Source organism: Fomitopsis serialis (genome assembly GCF_022376445.1).
Source record: "Fomitopsis serialis strain Sig1Antser10 chromosome Unknown B0H18scaffold_30, whole genome shotgun sequence".
NCBI lineage: Eukaryota > Fungi > Basidiomycota > Agaricomycetes > Polyporales > Fomitopsidaceae > Fomitopsis > Fomitopsis serialis.
The window spans coordinates 211,700-234,066 of record NW_025954990.1 but is presented as its reverse complement, the minus strand read 5'-3'; the positions used below and the strand labels follow the sequence as shown (position 1 = coordinate 234,066).

The following is a 22,367-nucleotide window of genomic DNA, read 5'->3' as shown; positions in this document are numbered from 1 at the left end:
CACGCGTGCCACAATGCCTTCGAGAGAGCGGGTAATTACGTAATAGACACGGTTCCATTTATGGTTAGCGCGCCATGGGATCAATATTGACCTCATTGACATTCTGGACTTGTGGTTGTACTCCCCGTCGATCGTCTCTGCTATGTCCGCCAGTCAGTCCAGCCAGAAACTCCCAGCGCAGGCGGCGCCGGAAGCTAAGGCTCGCGGTGCAAATCGCTCGACAAAGGTCGCGGGCAAGCTCAAGGTATTGCCAGACCAACCGGAGCCTGTCTTGCCAGCGAAGAAGGTCGACGTTCCCGCACCTCCGAAAGTTGACACGGTGCGGAGGAAAGCGAAGAAGAGGCAGATAGCGACGAAGATGGGGACGATGAGGAGGAGCCGGAAGACGTAGAGGTGCGAGCCGATCAACGACTTTGTGGGATGTCTGCATGCCAACGTCGCGTCGCGCATGCTTATTCGGCTAGGTCTACAATCAACTCGACCTCATACCTGCCGGTACTGCCAGACGGGATGCCCTGCGTTGACGAAGCGAAAGGCAAAGTCGCTGCCGCGTGTCACCGCATATGCCACTGCTGGGTGAGCTCACCTCTCATTGACCACAACTTGTGTTCTGAGCACTCACGGTACTAGGTCCTACCGTTTTCCTGAATTGATGAAGTTTTTCAATGCAAGACGCCCGTCTTACCATACAAATCCTCGGATCATCGACGAGGTTATCTATACGCCCTATGCTTATGATGAGCACGCCGAAGTGCCCTCAGGCTCACAGCGTCAAGTCCACTTTCAGCCTGATTCACCAGAGACCGGTGACTTGCTCGGTGTACCGGAGCTAGTACCGGACAGAGACGGGCATGCGCATACAGACGGCGAACAAGAAGTGTCGAAACGTAGGAGGAAGCACAAGTTCCTAGTGCCTGAGACTCCCAGGGAGCGGAGATATTCATGTTCAAGTATGGAACGGTTGTACTCTGGGGCATGACTGAGGCCCAGGAAAAACGGTTCCTTTCGTCAATGTCAGTCTTTGTTCGCCTGCAGGGTTTCCTTGCTGATTAAGTTCCATACAGCAAACGATTTGAAGTCGATAAGCTAGGTAGGGCAGTTGTCAGGACCGCATCCGTCGCAAAATCTCACCCTCTCGTATTAGCCCCGCACGCCGTAGAAATGGAAGATCTCAACTACTATTATGCGAATTATAGCCGGTGAGTAGCATCTCATTTTCATGTGGCGACCCTGAGCTTAAATCGTGCATCCTTCAGGATCTACAACGACGTGATCACTCTGAGGGTTGGGTCCGGATACATGCACGTCCTTCCAATTTCAATACAGTCGACCTGCTCATCTATGTTCCTAGGACAAAACTCTCATTATCGCACGCTTTGTCGCAGTCTGTCAAGATATCTCTGGTGAGTGAATCGCCGTGCGATGCAGTAGTACTCCAGAATTCTCACTCTGAGCCTTCGCATTCCGTGGCCTGACTCTGACCTTCCCATCGCAATGTATCCATTTGTAGTTTGAAGAACTCATCTCCTCGACGATCGAAGAGACCAAGGATATCCCCGAGATAATTAGTGAGACGGGGAAGATCGGGATGCCGCATAAGGGTACGTTGTTCAATACCGTGGCTGACTGAGCTCTCAATGGTTCTAGACATCATGCGAAAAATCGGGGAGCTGTTCCTGCTGAGGGCGAATATCAATTCGGTCGGATCAGTGCTCGACTCTCCGGTAGGTCACTTTCATACACTGTGTTCGTGTCCCACGGTCATTCATCAGTGTCTAGGAGGTCTTCTGGGTAAGGAGTCTTTCGACTGCCAAAGTCGTTCCTGCATAATCACGCGACGCCTTCTTTGCCGTATAGACGTATCCTGACTTGCAGCCGCTATACGACGCAGCACGCGATTATTTGGAAATTCCTCAGCGAATTGACTTGCTCAACACTCGTGTGGAGGTAAGCGCGGCAGCATGCCGTACGTCCTCCGAAGAGTCATCTCACATATTATCCTTGGACTCCCAGGTGCTACAAGATATGCTCCAGCTTCTCAAAGAGACCGTGTCAAGCCGGCACGCAGAACGTCTGGAACAAATTGTCATCGCTCTGATTGGGGTAGAGATAGGTATGCTCCTGCCAATTTGTGCAATAGCCGAACTCGCTCTCACATTCATACAGTCCTCGGCATCATAACGATTATCGTTGACCTGTTTGCATAATCTCACGGAACTAGCCTGTCAATGACAACGAGGGGCCTTGATTGCCATCACATAAGTTACCACACGTCGCACTGTATCATAAGTAGTCGTACATCCTTCCGAGGTATCGTAATGTTCTGGAGTTGTCTAGAACGCGTCCGCACGAATGCGCTCTGCGTTTAGCCCCTTTGGCAGAGCAGGCACCGAGGGACTCCGGGGAAAACCCATTCAGTCAGCGTAACCCACTGGAATGGTTAACCCCCTGCTTCCGGCTGCTTCTCCCGTCTCTTCTCCCTGCTCCTCGACCCGCCGGGAGTGCCCTCCTTTTTAGCTTTATCCTTTGTCTGCCTAAAGCACAGGAATTCAATTCCAGTAGCGCGGCGCGTATCTGCCAAAGTTTTCTTCACGCCGTCGAGGTTGGCTTGCAAATTCTCGTCACCGGGTCGGCGCGCGTATGCCTGCGAGATCTTCGTGTACAAATCCGAAAGCGTCTGGTCCGCGGAGGGAGTGACGTAACGCGAGAGCGTCTGATGAAGGAACTCAATCTCGAGCGTGGCCTGTGAGTGGGATTAGTCAAGCGTATGGGAGGCGCGCGAGCCTCTGTGTGGCCGAAGACAGGAAAGGAGTCCTTCGGAGGGGGGTTCTACGCACCCTGAGCATGCCACCCATGCCGAAGCGCTTGACCTGGCGGAAACAGCGGAGCGCCTCCTCGGCCACGTCCTCTACGAGTGCATTCAGGGTGCGTTCCAGCAGCGGGGCTGCCGCCGCGCTAACTTGGGCGTGCACACCGACAAGGAACATCAAGATCTCGAAGATGTACGGACGGATCTCTGAACGCGACAAATTGTTAGATAGAGTATAACATCTTTGATAATGCAGGCACCGACCTCGGGGTTGTGGGGTTTCGTACCAGTCCATCTGGGGATCCAGCACCCCATTCCGTACCATACCCATCAGCGCGGCGGACTTGGGCTTTACGTAACTCTGGAATAATGTGTTGTCGAGGTCTTGCACGATTCCAATAAGGGTCTGTGGTGACGCCAATTCAGTTGCATGCCAATCGCGATGACTAAACCAATTTGGGGCCCTACGCGTTTGTCTTCCTCCATGGACACACCTAGACTGTTCCCCAATTCGCTGGCCATATTTGGAATAAGAACGCGCCTAAGGTGATCGATGTTAGACACCACGAGCAGTGACCTATTGTCCTGGGAGAATCGGAGACATGAGGCCCGCGGAATCGAGAGAAGAGCGCTCAGACATTCATACCGTTTCCTGTATATCGACTAGCTCCAAAGGGTTGGTTTTCGTCGCTCCGGCGACTTCGGATATGACAGTTGGTAGTGCTGGACCGGATGGCGACTCATCAGACGCCAAATGCACGAGGCCATCGAGTACCGCGAATAGCGAGTCAACGAAAGCCTTCGTGATTTTGGAGGTGAATTCGGGGGCGACAGTCTTCCGTTTGACTAAGCGCGACGAAGACGTCGCAGCGGAAGTCGATAAATCAACTCCGCCGGCGATCTTGAACGCACACGCGGACATCTCCTTCTCGAACGCGCGCAGCTTGGAGAGGTAAAGTGTTGTGAATGGATCAACTATGGATCCTATCCAGTCTTCCAGGTAGTAGAATACGTTGGCGTCTGTAGCATATATTCAGCCTTTCGTTCACCCGATGTTTCGGCATGATCCTTACCTCTGAGCCAGCCGTGTACGACTATATCTTCGAACTTCCACCTCGCGCTCTCCAGCAGGCCCTTGAGACTAGAGCTCGCCTCGTTCGAGATTTCCATACTGTTAACGTCGTTGACACTGTCTTGTATCTCACCAAGTATCTTCATGAGCTGGTAAGCAGTCGTGAGCGAGTTAGAATCACGCGGCAGTAGCGGTGGTGTCGCTTCCACTGCGGCGTTGGGCGGCGACGACACGCGGCTGTCGGAGAACATGAAGAACTCGGACAAGAATGAGATGTACAGCTTGACGATGTCTAGAGCCATGGCGCGACACTGCGAGGGACTGCGCCGCGCACCGCCGGCGGTATTCGGGTTCTACACGAGATGTCAGTAACTGAGGGCGCATTCTAAGAGGGTACAAGCCTTCTTCAGCTTCCCATCGAGGAAACCTTTGGCGATCCTCCAGAAGTTCGGCATCGTGGTGAGCATAACCTCTGACACATTCTTCACCATCGCTAGGACGGCTGCCCAAACCTCTGTCGCCCCGGCCTGCGCTGCACGTCATAGGCAAGGCCGACATGAGAAGACAATGCCATACTTGGTCTATCAGACATACCAATGACCACGTCCCCTTGCTTGGCTTCTAATGCCGCAATACAGGTCTGCAGCTGGCCAGCCAGGATGCCGGGTAGGGTATCCGGACTTCGGATGATAGGCAGTGTGGAATCATGAACGGCTTCAACAAGAATCAGTGACGTTCGCGAAGTAGTATAAGCTCGCTTACACCGAATATGCTCAACGCAATTTATGTAGGTCCCTTGCATATGGTTGATGATATATTTGTGTTGCGCGTCCAGGTACGTCCACACCGGATCATCCGAAGGATTAAGCTCAAGCAAGATCCTGCGGAGAAGGTCAGCGGAAATGCCGATATTCTGTGTCGCAGGCTTACTCAATCGTCTTCTCTTGCTCATCCACACTCCGAGCGGGCTCTTGGAGTTTGTTGAGAAGCTGGTTCTTCATCTCGCCCATCACTTTCTCCACTGTGCCCCAGACCTTATTGAGGATCTTCTTCTGCTGGGACTCCGCGGTAGACCCTTGCGCATCTCTTGGACCGACCGGTAGTATCTGCCCAGGCCTTGTCTCGAGCAGGAACTTGCCCTTCTTGTAATCCCGCAATGCAGCCTCGTAGCGTCCCTGTCCAAGGAGACTCAGTACGTTCTAAGCGCAGACTGTCCCACGACAACGCCATACCGCTTCTATGGACTCAATCAATGTGCCAGGTAGACTGAAGAAGAATTTGGATCGCTCGAATACACCCAACGTTGTCCGTAGCTTCTGAGCTTTCATGGCATTTTCCAGGACAGGCAGGAAGACCACATCTGCCTTCTGGGCAGACTCTGTAGTAGGGTATGAGCACTGTGAGAGAACCGTTACAAACGACATACGCTTGATGTGATCTCTGAGCGGTCTTGAGCCGAAATCAGACTTCTCTGCTAGGACGCCCTCTTGCATTTCAGCATATAAGGCTGCAACATAGTGGGATGAGGTCTACACTATCGCTACACAAAGCTCTGTGGACACATACCATCCGTGGAGGCCTTCACCGCGACGAAACGGTTGAAGTGCTCCTCTACGAGGACTTTCACTGCCTCGGAACGGGCATCAATCGACGCTCGCAGCTGCTGTATACCAGCTGCCAGGTCCTGGTATGTCGCATTTGGATGTACAGCCGATAAGAATGCCTTTGGATTGAATGACTTTGAAGATATGAGGACCGCGGTCTCTAAAGCGGGGCTCAGGATTTCGCAAGAACAGAGCAGACGCTACTGACTTGTTTCCAGGTCCATATCTCGCACACTGATACAGACATGAATGAGGCATATATTCACCACATTAGATGTACGAACGCACTCGATGACGTCCTGTAGGCCCAACGGATCCGGCTCGCCCTCACCGCTACCAGTCAACATGCCCGCGAGGGAATTGTCCTTCTCATGATCGACCTCCTCCCATTTCCTACCAAGTCCTCGCCGTCAGACACTGCGCTGATACTCAACACGTTTGCTGTACTTCGGCGCAAGAGAAGATATGCCGTAGGTCTTCAAGAGTTCCGCATCATCGACTTCGAATGTAAGCCTGCCCATCGTCCGAGCTCAGGTGACGCCACTCGTACCGCCAGACAGATAGAAACAATGTACGTTGAATAAGTTAGATCAATGCGAGCAATGGACAAGTGACTGGGAACAGCATGAAGGAGGAGAGCAACCGCGACAGCGCTTATTTCTATAAGTACAACTGTATCAAGCACCGTCTATAGTGGCGCTACATACTACATTCAACTCCCGGACAATAATTAGTACTTACGCACACTGATCCGCAACGATCCTCTGTAACGCCATGATACTTACAGTTAGAACTTGACTTCGTATGTCGCTGTCTACCTGGAAAGACTCAGGCAATATCCCACGAAGGTATGCAAAATCCATTACGACGGAGGCCATTGAAAATCCCTACAAATCCAAAGCCACGCCAGCAACTAAAGCGTCAACAACGAGGGGAGGAGAAATAGTAATGTACTATCGAGCTATCATAACAACCGACAATGTCGTACAACCCGTTACATGGGAAGAACGGTGTTGAACACGTAGTCCCACATCTTGCTCGTCACACCGAAGCCGAGCTCGAAGTTCTTGTAGTGGTGCGCGAGGTGGTACTTCTTCATCTCACGGACGTACGTGGGGAGCTTCGTGTGGTGCAGCCTAGAAAGCGATCAGTCAGCCACATGAGTCAGAGGAAGGTGTAAGACCACTTACGCGTAGTGCATGCAGTCGTACAGCACGTCTGTCCGAGTACGGCATAAGCACGATGCACCGAAACCGATATAGCGGCCACTCACAGAAGACGAACGCGCCGGCAATAACACCATTGGCCATAGCCGGTGGGAACAGTGCATGCGCAAGCTGTGTCATGGGGAACGACAGCACTGAGAAGAGCACAGGAGGCATGACAAGCCGCAGGCTAAATTCGTCTGGTGAGTATTCCCGCATCCTCAGTGAAAGTTGTGCGACATACCGGTCCATGGGCAAGTAATGGTGGATGCCGTGCGTAAGGAAATGCAGCGTGATTCCGGCAGGGTTGTCGGGCAGCAACTTGTCGATGTGGAAGAGGAAGCGGTGGAACACGTACTCCAGGATGGTCCACACAAAGTTGCCGAGGAAGAAGCACATCGTAGTCTTCACGACCGCGGAGGTAGGGATATGAATCGCCATGAAAACCTTCAGCGGCGCCGCAGGGTTTTGGGTGAAGAGCGGCAGGGAGTTGCCACCGAGTGTGTACTGGACCAGCGAGCGGACGAACATGTAGCCTGCAATGGGCAGCCAGACCATGGGCACGACATACCACGACGTCCGAGTGAAGACTTCGAGGTAGCCGGGCCCGAAGAGACGCGGCGACTCCGGGTATGACGGGGCTGGTGGACCTGCTGCAGGTAGTAGGACTTGGACCAGTTGGCCTGCCAGACCTGGAGGAACAGCGGCTTGCGGAGGTCGAGGAATTCGTTCTTCTCAAAGTCGGCAGCAACGTCCGTGTCCTCCGGATGGAAGTCCTCATCCGGAACCCAGTCTGCACACGTTGGTCAGCAGCGGACGGGATGCAGATATCCTGACTACGCACCTTCGCTCACGATCATCTCGGGGGTGCCCAACCTCCCAATGAAGCACTCGTCCAACATGTCGTACGCAGAATCCGAGTGGTCATGCTCCAACGGGTCGCGCATGATCTCCTCTACGTCCTTCCCGGCATAATTGAGGATAAGGTCGTCTCCGCCAGGGTGGTCCGCAAGAAAGTTGGTCACGTCGTAGACCTTGCCGTTGCGGGTGACCCAGCAGCTCTCAGCCGTGCTGTGGGCAGCGACGTCCTCAGACGTGAGGATACGAATGCGCTTGGACATGTTGGTTCGGGACAAGGAGCGCGTCGGAGGCCGATGATGGTTGCAGGAGTTTTCCCGTTCCTCACGCTCCAGATCACGGGCGCGCAGCAGCACTGGAGCCATCTCGAGCTCGTCCGGGTCGTCGAGAACGCCCCCGCCTCGCTCGCAGCGACGAACGGGAACGACAACATACTTTGGTCATGCATTAGAGTATGTTTGGTTTCAGCAGCTTTGAATATGATGCATCGACAATGAAACTTGAATGAAACCTTATGTAGATGCAGGCGTCACCAGGGGCACATCTACAAATTGTAGTTCTGCAGGGCGCCCACCGTAGAGCTCGTTCTTATCAACTATCACTCGATATTCAGCACCCGTCGGTCGAAGTGTTCAACGACGAGCACGACGAGCACCGGGTTCTCCAATCGTATACCCGTATTTCGTCAACGCAACCGGGAAACCCCGCGCAGCTCCTGAGCCTCATGCAGCCTCTTCTCCCGCCTTCAGTCTCGCCGTGTGTCTACCGATCTTACTTCTACTTCTACGTACGCAAGCGGGTGCGTCCGTACCAAGTGAGATGAGCAGAGATGCGGGCCGAACACAGCGAGAAGCTTGAATGGCTCGGTGCCGCTCGACGTCCAGGGGTACCCCGTCGCGCCGCCCGAGCTCGAGCTCGAGCAAGTGCACGTCTACATTCGACATGGTGTGTGGTACCGTTCCCTGGCTGTAGATGATCTCGGTCTTGACGAATGTCGTGTGCTTGAATGCGGACCGCAGGTGAACGCACCCCAGTAGGCGTGCGGATGGCGGATCCCCGGCGTCGATCCCGAAGCATTGGATGTTCTGCCACACCGCGCGCGACTTCCGTGCTGCGGTCGCCAGCGCGAGTCCAGCGGTTCCGGGCGTGCGGGGTCCAGTGGATGGAGGGGAGGCACAGCACCAGGAGTCGCTAAGGACGGTGCGGGTGGTCGAGCGGCTGGATGGGTCTGCTGCGCCGGGCGAATGGTGAGTTCATCTTTGTGCTATTGCACCGGCACCGGCGCACGTAGTGTAAAGCGTTCGAAGCTAATTATGTTTTGACGGAAGTCTTCTGGGAGAGTTGACAGACGTTGGGAGACAGGTGCGTAAATCTTGCCTGTGGTACCTACACCCAACCGATCGCAGAACTCCCGCTCACGGAAGATGTGCTTTACGACTCTTTGATTACAGACGACATACGACTATGGGCGAGCGCTCAGGCAACTCTACATAGACAAGTACGTCGTCGCGTGGAGGTCCTGCGTGCTAACGAGTCAATACTTATGGCATTTCACTCCCGCGCAGACTAGGTTTCCTGCCCGACGTAGCTAGCTCACACGACGACATTTATCTACGATCCACCAACGTACCGAGAACGATCGAGTCGCTGCAGCAAGTCGTACACGGATTGTATCCCGACGCAAAAGCGCGCCCGACTTCGTGCCCCAGCTGAGGATACGGTGTGTTGCGCTCATAGCTGCATCGGTTCCTTGCCTGCCACAGTGCTAATTATGTGTTGCGACAAAGAAATGGAAGGGAAGAGAACCTTTTTGGAAACACCATGGCATGTAAACGACTCGAGGTTCTGCAAGTGGGCTTCGCCAAAGGTCAGTTTTGGTCTCCCATGTCTGTCCCTCACTCCATGATGACACATGCATGTCCTAGCTGCTGCGTCCGAATGGAACGAAACGTTGGCGTCTCTGGATAAGAAGTATCAAAGTACATCGGGGGGAATCCGATACGGCTGGACGGCCAGCCGCGGGCATCGGGCATATTGGATACTGTGCGCGCAACCTACTCTGCTGTCGTTGTATCTCTGACTGAGCGGCCGTCGGTGTAGGTTCGGGCTGCAAACGCCATGGGATTCACTGCCGCCAGAGTTCAAGACCCAGCCGTATGGACCTCATTGTACGTGTCCCGTTATGATCCTTCTGCTTTCGGTCTTTGTTCACCTTCCAAACGCAGGAGAAGGCCGTGGTTCACGAATGGTTCGCAGGGTGTGAGACGCTCGCACCGTATCGCACGCACGAGACCGCTTACTGATTACTCCTTCCCTCCCGTCCCTCCTGCGCGCCAGACCAAACGGAGGAAGTGCGCCGACTCGGGATGGGTCCCCTCCTGAGTGACCTTACGCGCAAGATGCAGGCGAAGGCGGAGAACGGCTCGCGAGACCCGCTGAAGATCCTGATACATAGCACGCACGACACCTGTCTGGCTGCGCTATGCAGCACGCTTGACGTGTTCGATAACCGGTAAGTCTGGCTGGCGTTGGACGCGGATTGCGGGGCACTGACTTGTGTGAATGTCAAGGTGGCCGGCATTCTCGTCCGCCTTTACATTCGAACTATTCCGCAGACGAACGGGGCCGGAGGCTCCGCGGAGTCAATATGGCAGGGCGTCTTCGCCCCGTTCCGACAACAACGCCCGGACACTTCTTCGGAACATTGTGCGTATAGGATAGACCGCCTCTTTTCTTGCACTGATATCTTTGCCAGATGTCCGGATGCGTTATCAAAATCGTAACCTGACGTTGTCTGTGTGCGCGGAGGAGGGCAAGCACCTACCCGGCTCGCCCGAGTTTTGCACGCTGGCGGCGTTCCGGGAACGAATCAGGGAACTTACCCCGGTGGACTGGGATGCAGAGTGTGCGCCTACGGCTCACCGCGGTAAGCATGAGGGCTAACGGTCGTTGATGGACACGGAGTTTGTGCGGCATAGAGGATACAGCACACATTACACGTATTCAGTGCTTATACTAGGTCTTCTGGAGATAATGATATGATTATATGCGAGCCGTGAGTATCGAACGCAGGTTCAATTCGCACCTTCCTTGGCTTCGGTGGTATGGAAGAGAAGTCTGTGTTCTCGTATGAAGTTTGGAAGGTGGAAATCCAAGATCTAGGCTTGAGTATAGTGAAGAAGTACTGATATTTGCCTTGCATGACAGTGGTTGATTGTAGCGGGATACACACCTCACCAAGAATGTTTCTCCGTCAGTAACCATGTCCATGGCTGCGTCTGGTCGTCATACGTCGCGCCTTTCCAGCAAGCCTCCCCTCGGAAGACCCAGCGGCAGGGCAAAACGCGTGGGCCCAGTTTGATAACTCGCACCCAACCATCCGCCCGGATGGTGTTGGCATCTGTTGCGCCTACTGCGTCCTCCCCCGCATATATCCACCTCTCTACATTCACCTCGTCGCCGACGATGAGCAAACATTGGATGAATTGGCCAATGCGTACGAGCGAGCCCCTTGCCTTGTGCAGCTCGGCGGCAGGTCCGCTAACCGCAGCAACGAGACAGAATATCGCGCTGTCCGCACCAGTCGCCTGGGCTTCGATGGTCTCCCACATCTCCTCGTAGTCGGACATCTCCCCCGTGGCAGGATTGACCATCCGCCCCTTCTCGCGGCAGAGCACGCCGTCTGGTTCGGGGAACATATCGCCCTCATCCACCGGTGGTTTGTCTCCATACGCAGAGCGCGAATCGACATGGTGCGTCCAGGTCTTGTGGCAGACGCCGTCGCGATACTCGGTTGTGGCGACACCAGAAAAAGCCCATTCGAGACGGGATGCGTCGGAAGATTGCCCGTTATCGGGAAAGGCAGTCCCAGACTGTGAATCCGCTTTGAAGATACGCACGTCGACGAACGTCTGGGAGGGCGCGGTGAGGACAAGGGTGGATGTGTCTTCGAAGGGCTCGCCGTCGCCCCAGCGGATCCAGACTCTTTTCGAGATGTCTGCGTGTCCTTGTGAGCCCCCTGTATTGTCTGTCATGATGGGCAGCAAGACGACACCTGCAAAATCAGACTAAGAGACTTTGCAACGAAGTGGACGCTTGGTGGCCGCTATAGAAAGGTTGTATAGAGTTTCACCGTCGAACGGTCACGTGATACATGGGTACTCGAGGTCGTTCTCAACGTTGTTTGTCTTCTCTTTCTTGACCAACGCACTCATGTCTTTGCAATCGAGACTGGCAGTACTACGCTGTTGCTCCTTGGTTCCTCTTCCATACCGCATCCAGGCTTGTCTCTCCTGTACTGAGATAACATCTCCAATCTAATCCTAGCTAAGTAACGGTAGTCGAAGGCCGTGACAATACCCAATCGGCATGCTTCGCAAGAGTGAAGGTCGTCAACGCTGTAAGTACATATAAAAGGGCATTGTCTGCCACAAAGAAGCAGAGGTGCTCTACCAATGGGATCGGTCATGCCGGGAATTGAAATTTTGATTGCTCGCTCTCAGGGTACGTACTCGTTCGGCCTTTTGGGTCTACGCGCGAGCCTTTTTACACTGATTGTCATTGTTGCCTGCCATGTCTAATCACCAAGACCGGCAACACCGTGACCTCCTTATTTCCTGCGAACCGACGAGCGGCCTGCAGGATGCCCCGAGGGCTGACGCGCTCCTTTCCCGTCATTCCGAGTCCGAGCCCCATGACCGCTTCCCCGAGCCATGACCCTGCCTGATTCTTTTATTGACGCAGATCTCTGACCCACCTGGCGCATCTCTTCGGACTAACCCAGTATAAATGGCGTGTATATATGGCGCTCTCAGCGGCACCGTGTTGGTTGTCTCTTGCGACAGTACCACCACTAGCATGTTGCGACCGCGTCCGCCTCCTAACGCGGCTCCCGCGAGGATCGCAAGATTCCTGCGACGTGCGATAACGCTCTCTGCTGCTGAAGGTCCCACGCACCCTCCACTCGTCCAGCAAACGTTCCCGGAGTACTTCGCGACCGAGGTCCTTGCCAAACATGCGTCTCGACCTGCTTTGATTTCGAGGAGCGAGCGGCCCCATCCTCACGGGGGCCCGTCCCTGCATAATATGCTCGTGGAGAGCCATCTTGCTTGGGATTTTGAGCAGTTTGATGCTCATATACAGGCTCTCGCGCGAGGTCTGTTGGACATGGGAGTCCAGAAGGGCGACCGCGTCGGTGTGGTGATGGGCAATAATAGGTGTGTATGCCATCAGGACGCACACTTGAATACTCACACTGTGCAGCGCGTATGGATCGCTACAATGGGCCTGTGCGAGCATAGGTGCCATCCTTGTGACGCTCAATCCCGCATACAGGCTGCCAGAACTTGTAGGTTTCCGCTCTTTCCCCCAACATGTGTCCCTTTGGCGCATGCTAAGGCTCTGATCCGGTTCTGATACTTGCCCTGGTTGAGCTCTCACTTGGCACATGACCGCATAACGAACGCTATGCTGCCAGGGAAGCGCTGACTTACATCAATTTCGGGCTGCAGCGCCTACAGCGCACGTGTAATAGCAACCTCACTGGCTGAGAGTACCATTGCCAGGAGTAGTGGTTGGTTTGGAAGGCTGATCATGTTGCTGGCTAGAAGTGGACGTGACTGGAGCACGCGAACGTCCTTTTCAGTATTTTCTGACCTTGTGACCTTGCAGACATCTGGTCCCCTCATGCACTGTGCAACAAGTTCATGTTGATCCAAGTGATGCTTCATATAGCTGACGGGGGCACATTTCCTGCAGGTCAACACACTCAATCTCGTCGGCGCCAAGCACCTCTTCCTCGTCCCGCGCCTCCGCTCCTCGACCTACGTCCGCACGCTTGCCGACGCCTTCCCCGCGCTCGCGCACTCCGCCCCAGGCGACATCCAGGAGCCGGGCCTCCCCACGCTCAAAACCTCGTCGTCGTCGACAACATCCCGGGGGCTGACGGCAAGGTCGGAGGGGACCTGAAGACGTTTGAGGAGGAGCGCGAGATCGCGCGATGTGCCGTGGACTTCCGGGAGGTGCTCGTGTGGCGGGAGGACAGCCCGCTGAAAGCGCGGGTGGCGGAGACTGCGAGGAGCTTGCATTGCGATGAGGTGATGAATCTGCAGTTTACGAGGTGGGGACTCAGGTATGGTTGCGTGAAGGGATGTTGGCTGATGTGTGGTACGACTTAGTGGGACAACGGGTGCGCCGAAGGCGGTCTCAGTAGGTGCAAGGCGCAGTGGATCGCCCCTCCGGTGACTGATGTCTGCTGTAGCTCACACACCACAACCTCCTCAACAACGCGATATCAATCGCGCGCAACATGCGCTTGACTTCATCGGATGTGCTCTGTACGTCCCGAGTCTTTTGTCATTTATGCGAGTTTGCATTGATGATACCGCGCAGGCAATCCCCCTCCACTATTCCACTGTTTTGATACGTCCTTCTCGCCTCGTTGTATGCCCCTCTGGCTGATAGAAATCCTACACGCCTCGTTCTAGGGAACCTCGCCGCATGGACGCACGGCGCGTGCATCGTCTACCCTTCGGAGATCTACTCGCCCCCTGCGATCGTCGACGCACTCGTCAACGAACGGTGCACAGCACTCCACGGCGTGCCGACACACCACCTTGGTGTCCTACACGAGGTGCAGCGACGCCGTGCGGAGGGTCAAACAGTCGATACGAGCTTGTTAAGGTACGTTCGTGTCGCACATAACGTCTCAGAAGAACACAGGCTGAATCGATATGTCATTCCTTTCAACGTGTCGTATTTATGTGTAGGACTGGGATCGCGTCGGGTGCACCGGTGCCGATCGAAATGATGAGGCGGCTTATCGAGCAGCTAAACTTGCGTGAGCTCACCGTGGCGTTTGGCATGAGTGCGTTCGTCTATCAAGTCGCTGTACGCTTATGTAACTTACATCCCGCATGTGCCTTGTAGCGGAGACGAGGTGTACAATCATCTCGAATGCTGTCCTGAGCCTTAACTCATCTCGTATCATACTTTAGTCCGGTGTCTTTCCAGGCAAATCCGGACGACCCGATCATCAAGCGCGTCGAGACAGTCGGGCGTCCGCTCCCGCACGTGAAGGCGAAGATTGTTGACGAACACCAGGAGACAGTGCCCGTCGGTACGCCGGGGGAGATCCTGGTGTCGGGCTACTTAGTCCACAAAGGGTGCGTGGATTGCTGTGTGCGCGCAAGTGATGGTTGGGGATGGACATATGTGATCGTGCAGGTACTGGGAAGATGAGGAGCAGTCCGTAAAGGCGACGGTCAGAGATCCTGATGGGACGGTGTGGATGTGCACTGGGGATGAAGGTATCATGGATGAGGAAGGATATCTGAAAGGTAACACCTCTTAACTTTTCTTTGATTCGCCAGAAGTCTAAAGATAGTGTCCTTTATTAGTGGTTGGAAGAATCAAGGTATGCACGCTCTCCACGAAGGACCATGGGAACTTACATGTCACAGGACATCATCATACGCGGCGGGGAGAACCTCTTCCCCGTACAGATCGAGAACGTGCTAACGGCACATCCCGCAGTAAGCGAAGCAGCCGCGGTGGCAGTGCCGCATTCAGTGCTGGGAGAAGTCGTCGGTGCGTGGATCGTCCGCGAAACCACCGCGGTCCAACAACCTTCACGCGAGGAAATACGCGACTTCGTCGCGCAGGGCATGAACCCGCAGGTGCGTACCTGAGCTGCGGTTCGAGCGCGGCTGACGGTGTGTGTTCTGGATATTGCTGGTGGCAGAATGCGCCTGCTTGGGTGTGGTTTGCGGGCGAAGACGGAGCACCTGAAGAGCTGCCGAAGACCGCGAGCGGAAAGGTCATGAAACACGTTCTGCGGAAGTGGGTGAAAGACTTGGCGAAGAAGGACGTTGGTAGTGTCCGGGTCGGCTCGCCGACGACAGCAACTCGTGCTTCATGACGAGCCCGGGACCGAACATTTAGTTGCACTTTTCTCGTGACGATGAAGAACCAAAACTTGACCAAGACCCCTATGTTCGTACGCAATACTCCAACATGGCGATGTCTAAAGTCTGCGTTGAAGTGTGTTAACATTGATGGTTGCAGGTAACTGTTGAGGCGCTCGACATGATCGATGTCGTTTCGTCGCGCCCAGATCAGTGCTGGAAAGCTAGCTTTATTCCCCGTGTATTGAGATACACTGCCCGGATCTATCTTCAGCCTGCACGAGGCCCCTAGAGAACCTCTGTATCGGCCTACCGACGGCAGGCACCAGGTCCGTGCTCCGCAACCAATGCCCCTGCAGATCGTGCTATTGAACGCCGTTATTCCTTCGAGGCTCCACTGGTGAAGTAAGTACATTTCTCCGTTGTTAGTGGGACTTCGGTAGGTTGGGCAAATACAACCGCCTTCTACTCGCCTCCGCGCGGTGGTGCCCTGGTGACGTTGTGCCGTCCGTACGCTGGTTCAAACTTACGCTGCGTCACCCTGAGCGAGTCGGATCTTGTAGGCTTGGTAAAAGGGGGTGCTGATTGTGCAGGCCGTGTTGGCATCGATGAGCAGCGCCGCTCTCGAAACCTGTGACGGACCGCCGTATATGGCGATCCTGCCCACCAGACGCCATCCGTCACGACGCACGGGACCGCGTCGTCACGCTCGCGCACGGCGGCCGTGGGAAAGCAAGCCCGTTATGGAGCGTTACGACGCGTCGTCTGCTTCGCTCCGGCTTCGCTTTCTGCGTGACGTCAGGCGCCGGGCCGGGTGAAGCAAGCAAATCCGGCGCTCGATGCCCGAGATAAATACGAGCCAGCGGACGGACGCGTATCTCTGCCTTTGTCTTGACCACCATCCCCTTCTTCTTGCTCGACGCATACAACACCGACCGCTGCCAACATGCCCGAGGGAACCATGCGCGCGCTCTACTATAGCGCTGTGAGCTTATACCTCAGGTCATCGCGGGATCTGTCTGATCATCGCGTGTTTGTCTAGCCCCAGAAATTCGAGATCAAGGAAGTGCCGATCCCGAAGTGCAACGACGACGATCTTCTCCTCAAAGGTGAGCTACTGCGACCAGCTTGTCGTGCAGACGATTGACAGGCGCATATAGTGACATGCTGTGGTGTCTGCGGCACGGACGGGCACATTCACGAGGGTGAATTCATTGCCAAGTTCCCCGTATGTATGCGCTATCTGCGACTCGCTCCGAGAAGCTCAATATACGTATGTGCAGCTCATCCCCGGTCACGAAGCGATCGGAAAGGTGGTGGAGAAGGGCAAGAACGTCAAGGACTTTGAGCTCGGCGACAGGGTTGTCGCGGATGTTGGCATTTCCGTATGCCTTTGACATGTATACGTGTGGGATGACGTCTGACCGCCCGTGTCTGCAGTGCGACGACTGCTTCTACTGCCGACGGGGTCAGGCGGTACTTTGCGAGAACTTCAATGCACGTGGTGTGACCATGGACGGTGGGTTTGCCGAATATATCGTTTAGTGCGTGCGCGTTCTCTTATCCTTTTCACTGCCGTCTGACGTCCTCATGCAGCCATCAAAAGAAGTGCTACAAGATCCACAACCTCACTGACGAGGAGTCAACACTGCTCGAGCCCGCGGCATGTGCTATCCACGGCCTCGACAAGCTGAACCCGCCTGTCGGCATTGACGTCCTCCTGCTCGGTGCCGGCCCAACCGGCCTTATCCTCGCCCAGCTGCTCAAGCTGAACGGCGCGCACAAGGTCGTCATTGCGGCGAATAAGGGTATCAAGATGGACATCGCCAAGCAGCTGAATGCGGGGGACGAGTACATCGAGCTCGACCGGCAGAACCCTGACCCTCAGTGGGAGCAGCTCAAGAAGGACAACCCGTACGGCTTTGACGTCGTGGTTGAGGCGACCGGCGTGGAGAAGCTCGCGCAGGAGAGCATTAACTACGTCCGGAGGGGAGGCACGATCATGATCTACGGCGTGTACGCGAACAAGGCGACGGTGCACTGGCCGCCGTCCAAGATCTTCGGGGACGAGATCAAGGTACGTCGCCTTCCTGCGAGCACAGAAGAACAGGGACGTAATCGATGCTGTTTGCTTTCACAGATTCTCGGCTCGTTCTCACAGGCGTTCTGCTTCCCCCGCGCGGTTGCGTACCTCGACGGCGGAAAGATCAACGTCAAGGGCATGGTACGTAGCTCCACCTTTGTCTTCCCCACATGTCAGGACCTCATGGCTCTGGCATAGGTTACGGATGTCTTCAAGCTTGAGGACTACCAGGGCGCTCTGGACAAGATGAACAGCCGTGGTGCTCTCAAGATTGCCATCAAGCCGTGATGGATGTATGCAACCAAGAAAGAAGAGAAGAAGTCGTGGGGGCGATGTACACCGTAGCACCGATGCATGTAATCATTTTGTAGCAATGGAACAAGTCGTGTTTGATACCCCTCACACAAGCCACTGCGGACGAACCGCGCTGTGCGAAGCGCTCACATGGTACTTACATTGTAAGGACGTGTATATTTTTACGGCTCTAAGTCGGAGCTCCTAACATAGGGAATGGGATTCCTTTGTTCGGCCTAACATTTCGAATGTTCCTAGAATCGGGAATGTAAGTGTTATGTTCTTCCTATGTTCCGAAATCGTGCCATGTTCTAGGAATGTACTTCCCATGTTAGGGAATTTCACTTGATGGCTTACTAATATACACGGTCTTGCAATGTTGGGCCCATGTAAGCGCCTCGCACAACCCGGGTTGTCCGCAGTGAGCACTTGACTTCGTACTTTTCTACGCGGCGTTTCCGAGTGGCACAAAAAGCATTCCGACACGGGGAATCGAACCCCGGGCTATCGCGTGAGAGGCGATAATGTTAGCCACTACACCATATCGGAGTGACAGATGGGTCATCTACAGCTTTCTGATGTTGTTTGACTGGGATGATAAGCACCGTCATGACATCACATATGTCGAACTTCCACGACGCTCGGGCAAACGTACTTACAGTACTCTATAGAAGGCATAGTTCACATTCATATCGCTACTGTTGCCCCTTCCCTTTCTTCAACACTCGTATCACGCTCAAGCTCTCTGAAAATGCCTTCTGCACTGATACTCATTGCTGACGGAACGGAGGAGATGGAATTGTGGGTCTCAAGCGATTGTCATGCGTCAGATTCGTGCTCATGTCTATGGCGACTGGTACGTAGCACCATCACCTACGACACCCTCGTGCGAGCGGGTGTCTCTTGCACGTCTGCATTTGTCTCTGCTGCAGATGCGGCCCCGCATAACAAGAAGAGCCCGCCGCCGTACGCGATTGGATCGCGCGGGATGAAGATCCTCACGGACCAGCACTTTACGCCCCACGTATCTACTCCAGTACGTTATATCCCGCAGTGTACTCGGAAGGCGTAGGGTTGTAATGCGCCGGCATGCAGGAGGAATATGACCTGTTCGTGATCCCCGGCGGCGCGAAGGGTGCGGAGACGATCGCGAGCCACCCGCGCGTGCAGTATTTGGTGCGGGTGTACTTGCAGGAGAAGAAGTTTGTCGGCATGATCTGCGCAGGTTTGTCACAGGGTTCTGCCTGTAGCAGTGCTTGACAGGATTGTTAGGGAGTATGGCGGCGAAGACGTCTGGTTTGCCGAAGCAACCGCTGACATCTCACCCGAGTGTGAAAAGCGAACTAGAAAATGGTCAAGGTGTCCGCGTGCACCACTACAGTTGGTTACTCACGATCTGTCTATAGATTTTGAATATTCGGAGGAACCCGTCGTCGTCTCGGGAAAGCTTGTGACTAGGTGAGCAAGCATGATTTGGCGCAATGGCTGGGTTACAGCATTGACCATGACGCAGCCGGGGACCAGGTGAATCCTGCTGTATGAGTGCGTAACCAATTTCGAATCTACTGACAAAATCGTCTTGGTAGGCACGGCATTTCCGTTCGCGTTGACCCTCGTAGAGCTCCTTTGCGGCAAGGAGAAGCGAGCAGAGGTGGCGGGCCCCATGGTCTTCCCACCTGGCACCTTTGCTTGATGTGCTCGGCTCTCGCAAGCTGTCGACGAAAGAGATGCGAGCAGATACAACAACAGTGTACAGTTCATGATGTAGCAATATGGTATGTAGCAATGAAACCATCCTCGGCGTATCAGACCCGGGAAACTTGTTACGCTCATCATACATTTGATGGTTTCATCGTCAACGCCCGTTTAGCTCAGTGGTAGAGCGCGCCACTCGTAATTGTTTACGTAATATGGTGAGGTCGGTTGTTCAATCCAGCCAGTGGGCATTTCTTTTGCTTTTCTTCATTTCCACTGTACCGGTAATGCAAACACATTTGCATTTTACTGCCCTACTCCCGCAACACGAAGGGATTCCAGATTTTAGCCTGCTAGAGTCGATCTCATATATATTGAGCACATCCTCAAATATTTCAAGACCAAACGGAGCTCGGGAGCATGCTGTCTGCACCCCTGCAAACGAGCGACTGGTCAGAACTGGTGCTGCAGAATAGGCGCCGGAAATGCACCTTATGATCTTTCCTCCGCCGGCGCACAGAGCACGTAGCTCTTAGTGTGTCTGGGAACGTGGTAAAGCTGCGTGTAGCAACCTCATGCAAGTTTCTACGTGCACAGTAATCCTACAGGTAATAAGAAACCGGCCGTTTGCACCGAATCGCGGGTCAGAGTAGATGCCAGTTACACTCGGCCCCTGCGTGCGCACCAGGCCTTGAAAGTGCCTACCTACAGTATCAATACATCATTGATTATTTCTTTTGCCACCATACATACAGTAGTTGTAAGGTCTTGCAAGCATCGCCGACTCCGTCACTGCGGTAGCACCACGATGTAACCCGGTAATGCATGTACACTCAGGCTGTGAGTAGCTCATCCAGCTGGAGGTGGTTTGTGGCGGCGTCGTGGATCTAACATTATAGAGGTTACGGCCGCCATGACACGCCTCTTCGAAGCAGTTCTGTCAACTGACAGCACTCAACGTTGTAGTTGGTACGAGTGTCTTACCGCTTCTATTTGATCATTGGAGACTACATTGGCAGTGGCTTGATCGCAGCCTCACGTCCCACCTCTTCCTGCTTGCGATAGTGTCTCGGCACTGAGAAGCTCGGTGGTAGGAAAGCTTACAGATCATTATTACGACACGACCGCGAGCTTGCTTTATCCTGGATCAGAGGTAAATTGGGTCCCTACTGCGCAAGCTCCTCGCTGCGAGCTTGAGCTTGAGTGAAACTGGTATCATCGTGATGGTGAACTACTCGCATGGGAAGCTGTACTCCCTCTGCTGGGCTAACCACTACGTAAGCTCCAGTACCTTGTCTCTATCTGACCGCGAGCTGGTACTAGAAGCGTATGAGAACATACGATCCTCCATTCGGGGATATAGGGCGTACCTATGGCCTGATCGTGCCATTATGTGTCACGGTCAGACTGAAATTTCGCTGAACTCCAACGAGTGCTGGCCCTATAAAGCTGCACAGTAAGGCTGCGCCAACACGGAGACACTGACCTCCGCTTTCACTTTCATCACCAGACGCGCAAACAATGGGTTCCTTGGCAAGTCCAAAGCGAGTCGCCGTAGTCACCGGCGCAGCTCAAGGCATCGGACGCTGCATTGCGATGCGTTTGGCGGCAGACGGCTTGGACGTAGCCGTGAACGACCTACCCACCAAGCTCGCTCAGCTGGAAGCAATCGCTACGGAGATCAAGTCGTTGACGGGCTGCCAGGCCATCGTCGTGACTGGAGATGTGTCGCGCGATGAAGACGTTGAAGCAATGGTCGCCTCCGTCGTGGAAGGGCTCGGAGGCTTGGATGTGGCAAGTCGCTGTCCTCCGCTGTTTTGGGAAATTTGTTGTTGATTTCGCTCGCAGATGGTCGCGAACGCTGGTATTACGGAGTTTCGTTCTTTGGTAGATCGTGAGTACTGTCCATCTGGTGGTCATAATCTACTAAAGCCTGTGTCAGTGGACGTGAAGGAGTGGGACCGAAACATGGCGATCAACGCCCGAGGCGTCATGCTCTGCTATAAATACGCTGCGAAGCAGATGATAGAGCAAGGCCGCGGCGGACGGATCATAGGTAGTGTTTGGAGTAAGAACTCTGAGCGTACCTAATGACAAGCATATCCACAACAGCTGCGTGCTCTCAGGCTGGAAAACAAGGTAAACTAACTCCCGTCCAATCGTCATTGACTACCATGCTTACTTGGTCCCTTGTACAAAGGCATCCCGAGCCTATCGGCGTACGCTGCGTCCAAGTTCGCGGTGCGAGGCCTGACACAATGCGCAGGTAACGCAACAGCGTCCTGTTTTCAGTGATCTACCCGAAGCTCCGACTGACTGTATACATCAACGTAGCTTTGGAGTTGGCCGCACATAAAATCACTGTCAACGCCTATGCTCCTGGCGCGATTCGCACGAACATCGGTGAGTATGCCCCAAGGCGGTGGCAGACGTGTGACTCACCATTGTCTACTCCAGTCAACAACGAGGAGGACATGCGTGAGGATGAACGTCTGGGACTGCCTCCGGGCACGACAACGATGAAGGTGTGTAAGCGATATCAGCCAAACTGTTCTCGCACTCAAGAGTATCATCGTAGAGGTTGAATATGCCGATGAACATCCCGATGGCAGACCCCGAAGTCATTGGCAGCTTGGTCTCGTACATCGCCAAACCAGAGTCGCACTTCATCACTGGTGCGTCGTGACCATCTTGAACGACATCCGGTGTGAACATATGATCCGCAGGTCAAACCATCTCAGCGAACGGCGGAACGCACTGTGACTAAGTGCCCCTGCGGGCTGGAAGGATCGCCGGTTGCTGAGCCAGCAATACTTGGGATGTAGAAGACGGGTTAGCTGGTT

At 54.4% G+C, this 22,367-nt stretch overlaps 11 protein-coding genes and 2 non-coding genes across 13 annotated transcripts; 9 read left to right on the top strand and 4 right to left on the bottom strand.

Annotated features, from left to right (window-relative positions):
* Positions 1–142: 142 nt before the first annotated feature.
* Positions 143–2,207, top strand: B0H18DRAFT_1118819 (uncharacterized protein; the record flags this gene model as incomplete). Its single annotated transcript, XM_048033852.1, has 15 exons — positions 143–286; positions 328–393; positions 506–576; positions 631–877; positions 928–1,013; positions 1,065–1,090; positions 1,145–1,199; positions 1,257–1,289; positions 1,352–1,403; positions 1,511–1,601; positions 1,648–1,724; positions 1,780–1,791; positions 1,858–1,947; positions 2,014–2,113; positions 2,167–2,207. 15 exons carry the CDS (start codon positions 143–145, stop codon positions 2,205–2,207), a joined length of 1,191 nt encoding a protein of 396 aa, XP_047893821.1.
* A 116-nt stretch (positions 2,208–2,323) lies between these two features.
* Positions 2,324–6,157, bottom strand: B0H18DRAFT_331882 (exocyst complex component Sec5-domain-containing protein). The gene is made up of 16 exons (XM_048037634.1): positions 5,933–6,157; positions 5,774–5,878; positions 5,694–5,719; positions 5,448–5,645; positions 5,308–5,388; positions 5,114–5,259; positions 4,812–5,056; positions 4,644–4,762; positions 4,476–4,595; positions 4,283–4,413; positions 3,883–4,234; positions 3,456–3,829; positions 3,278–3,394; positions 3,074–3,215; positions 2,838–3,016; positions 2,324–2,743 (listed from the first exon to the last, which is right to left on the bottom strand). The coding sequence occupies exons 1-16, from the start codon at positions 6,004–6,006 to the stop codon at positions 2,441–2,443; spliced, it is 2,712 nt and encodes a 903-aa protein (XP_047893820.1). The 5' UTR covers positions 6,007–6,157; the 3' UTR covers positions 2,324–2,440.
* Positions 6,158–6,479: 322 nt separating this feature from the next.
* Positions 6,480–7,811, bottom strand: B0H18DRAFT_1084965 (oxidoreductase; the record flags this gene model as incomplete). The annotated part of the gene is made up of 6 exons (XM_048031855.1): positions 6,480–6,621; positions 6,676–6,703; positions 6,759–6,880; positions 6,935–7,314; positions 7,341–7,483; positions 7,535–7,811. The coding sequence occupies 6 exons, from the start codon at positions 7,809–7,811 to the stop codon at positions 6,480–6,482; spliced, it is 1,092 nt and encodes a 363-aa protein (XP_047893819.1).
* A 36-nt stretch (positions 7,812–7,847) lies between these two features.
* On the top strand, positions 7,848–8,585 carry B0H18DRAFT_1118815 (uncharacterized protein; the record flags this gene model as incomplete). Its single annotated transcript, XM_048033851.1, has 3 exons — positions 7,848–8,000; positions 8,069–8,347; positions 8,433–8,585. The coding sequence occupies 3 exons, from the start codon at positions 7,848–7,850 to the stop codon at positions 8,583–8,585; spliced, it is 585 nt and encodes a 194-aa protein (XP_047893818.1).
* Positions 8,412–9,103, top strand: B0H18DRAFT_331802 (uncharacterized protein). The gene is made up of 3 exons (XM_048037633.1): positions 8,412–8,493; positions 8,568–8,795; positions 8,877–9,103. The coding sequence occupies exons 2-3, from the start codon at positions 8,629–8,631 to the stop codon at positions 9,040–9,042; spliced, it is 333 nt and encodes a 110-aa protein (XP_047893817.1). The 5' UTR covers positions 8,412–8,493; positions 8,568–8,628; the 3' UTR covers positions 9,043–9,103.
* A 266-nt stretch (positions 9,104–9,369) lies between these two features.
* On the top strand, positions 9,370–10,491 carry B0H18DRAFT_1118814 (histidine phosphatase superfamily; the record flags this gene model as incomplete). Its single annotated transcript, XM_048033850.1, has 6 exons — positions 9,370–9,415; positions 9,474–9,591; positions 9,649–9,716; positions 9,886–10,060; positions 10,119–10,258; positions 10,304–10,491. 6 exons carry the CDS (start codon positions 9,370–9,372, stop codon positions 10,489–10,491), a joined length of 735 nt encoding a protein of 244 aa, XP_047893816.1.
* Positions 10,492–10,643: 152 nt separating this feature from the next.
* Positions 10,644–11,670, bottom strand: B0H18DRAFT_1005372 (uncharacterized protein). The gene is made up of 3 exons (XM_048028567.1): positions 11,603–11,670; positions 10,781–11,545; positions 10,644–10,732 (listed from the first exon to the last, which is right to left on the bottom strand). The coding sequence occupies exon 2, from the start codon at positions 11,244–11,246 to the stop codon at positions 10,782–10,784; it is 465 nt and encodes a 154-aa protein (XP_047893815.1). The 5' UTR covers positions 11,247–11,545; positions 11,603–11,670; the 3' UTR covers positions 10,644–10,732; position 10,781.
* A 554-nt stretch (positions 11,671–12,224) lies between these two features.
* Positions 12,225–15,352, top strand: B0H18DRAFT_1005361 (uncharacterized protein; the record flags this gene model as incomplete). The annotated part of the gene is made up of 12 exons (XM_048028566.1): positions 12,225–12,764; positions 12,811–12,895; positions 13,306–13,374; positions 13,500–13,666; positions 13,725–13,755; positions 13,808–13,883; positions 13,939–13,972; positions 14,011–14,340; positions 14,544–14,711; positions 14,773–14,885; positions 14,946–15,224; positions 15,290–15,352. Coding segments are annotated over exons 1-11 (1,711 nt in total), but the record flags the coding sequence as incomplete, so codon positions are not given.
* Positions 15,353–16,398: 1,046 nt separating this feature from the next.
* Positions 16,399–17,823, top strand: B0H18DRAFT_1118811 (chaperonin 10-like protein; the record flags this gene model as incomplete). Its single annotated transcript, XM_048033849.1, has 8 exons — positions 16,399–16,437; positions 16,495–16,561; positions 16,613–16,680; positions 16,736–16,837; positions 16,893–16,996; positions 17,049–17,529; positions 17,593–17,676; positions 17,734–17,823. The coding sequence occupies 8 exons, from the start codon at positions 16,399–16,401 to the stop codon at positions 17,821–17,823; spliced, it is 1,035 nt and encodes a 344-aa protein (XP_047893813.1).
* Positions 17,824–18,306: 483 nt separating this feature from the next.
* On the bottom strand, positions 18,307–18,378 carry B0H18DRAFT_t99. The gene has a single exon. It is a non-coding gene; the product is annotated as a tRNA-Glu (tRNA).
* A 101-nt stretch (positions 18,379–18,479) lies between these two features.
* On the top strand, positions 18,480–19,634 carry B0H18DRAFT_1005356 (DJ-1). The gene is made up of 7 exons (XM_048028565.1): positions 18,480–18,630; positions 18,694–18,865; positions 18,925–19,054; positions 19,102–19,182; positions 19,236–19,287; positions 19,343–19,353; positions 19,416–19,634. Exons 1-7 carry the CDS (start codon positions 18,581–18,583, stop codon positions 19,520–19,522), a joined length of 603 nt encoding a protein of 200 aa, XP_047893812.1. The 5' UTR covers positions 18,480–18,580; the 3' UTR covers positions 19,523–19,634.
* A 55-nt stretch (positions 19,635–19,689) lies between these two features.
* B0H18DRAFT_t103 lies at positions 19,690–19,775 on the top strand. Its single transcript has one exon. It is a non-coding gene; the product is annotated as a tRNA-Thr (tRNA).
* Positions 19,776–21,045: 1,270 nt separating this feature from the next.
* On the top strand, positions 21,046–22,291 carry B0H18DRAFT_1084960 (NAD(P)-binding protein; the record flags this gene model as incomplete). The annotated part of the gene is made up of 8 exons (XM_048031854.1): positions 21,046–21,318; positions 21,373–21,418; positions 21,467–21,580; positions 21,725–21,790; positions 21,859–21,927; positions 21,982–22,049; positions 22,103–22,199; positions 22,251–22,291. The coding sequence occupies 8 exons, from the start codon at positions 21,046–21,048 to the stop codon at positions 22,289–22,291; spliced, it is 774 nt and encodes a 257-aa protein (XP_047893811.1).
* Between the last annotated feature and the right edge of the window lie 76 nt (positions 22,292–22,367).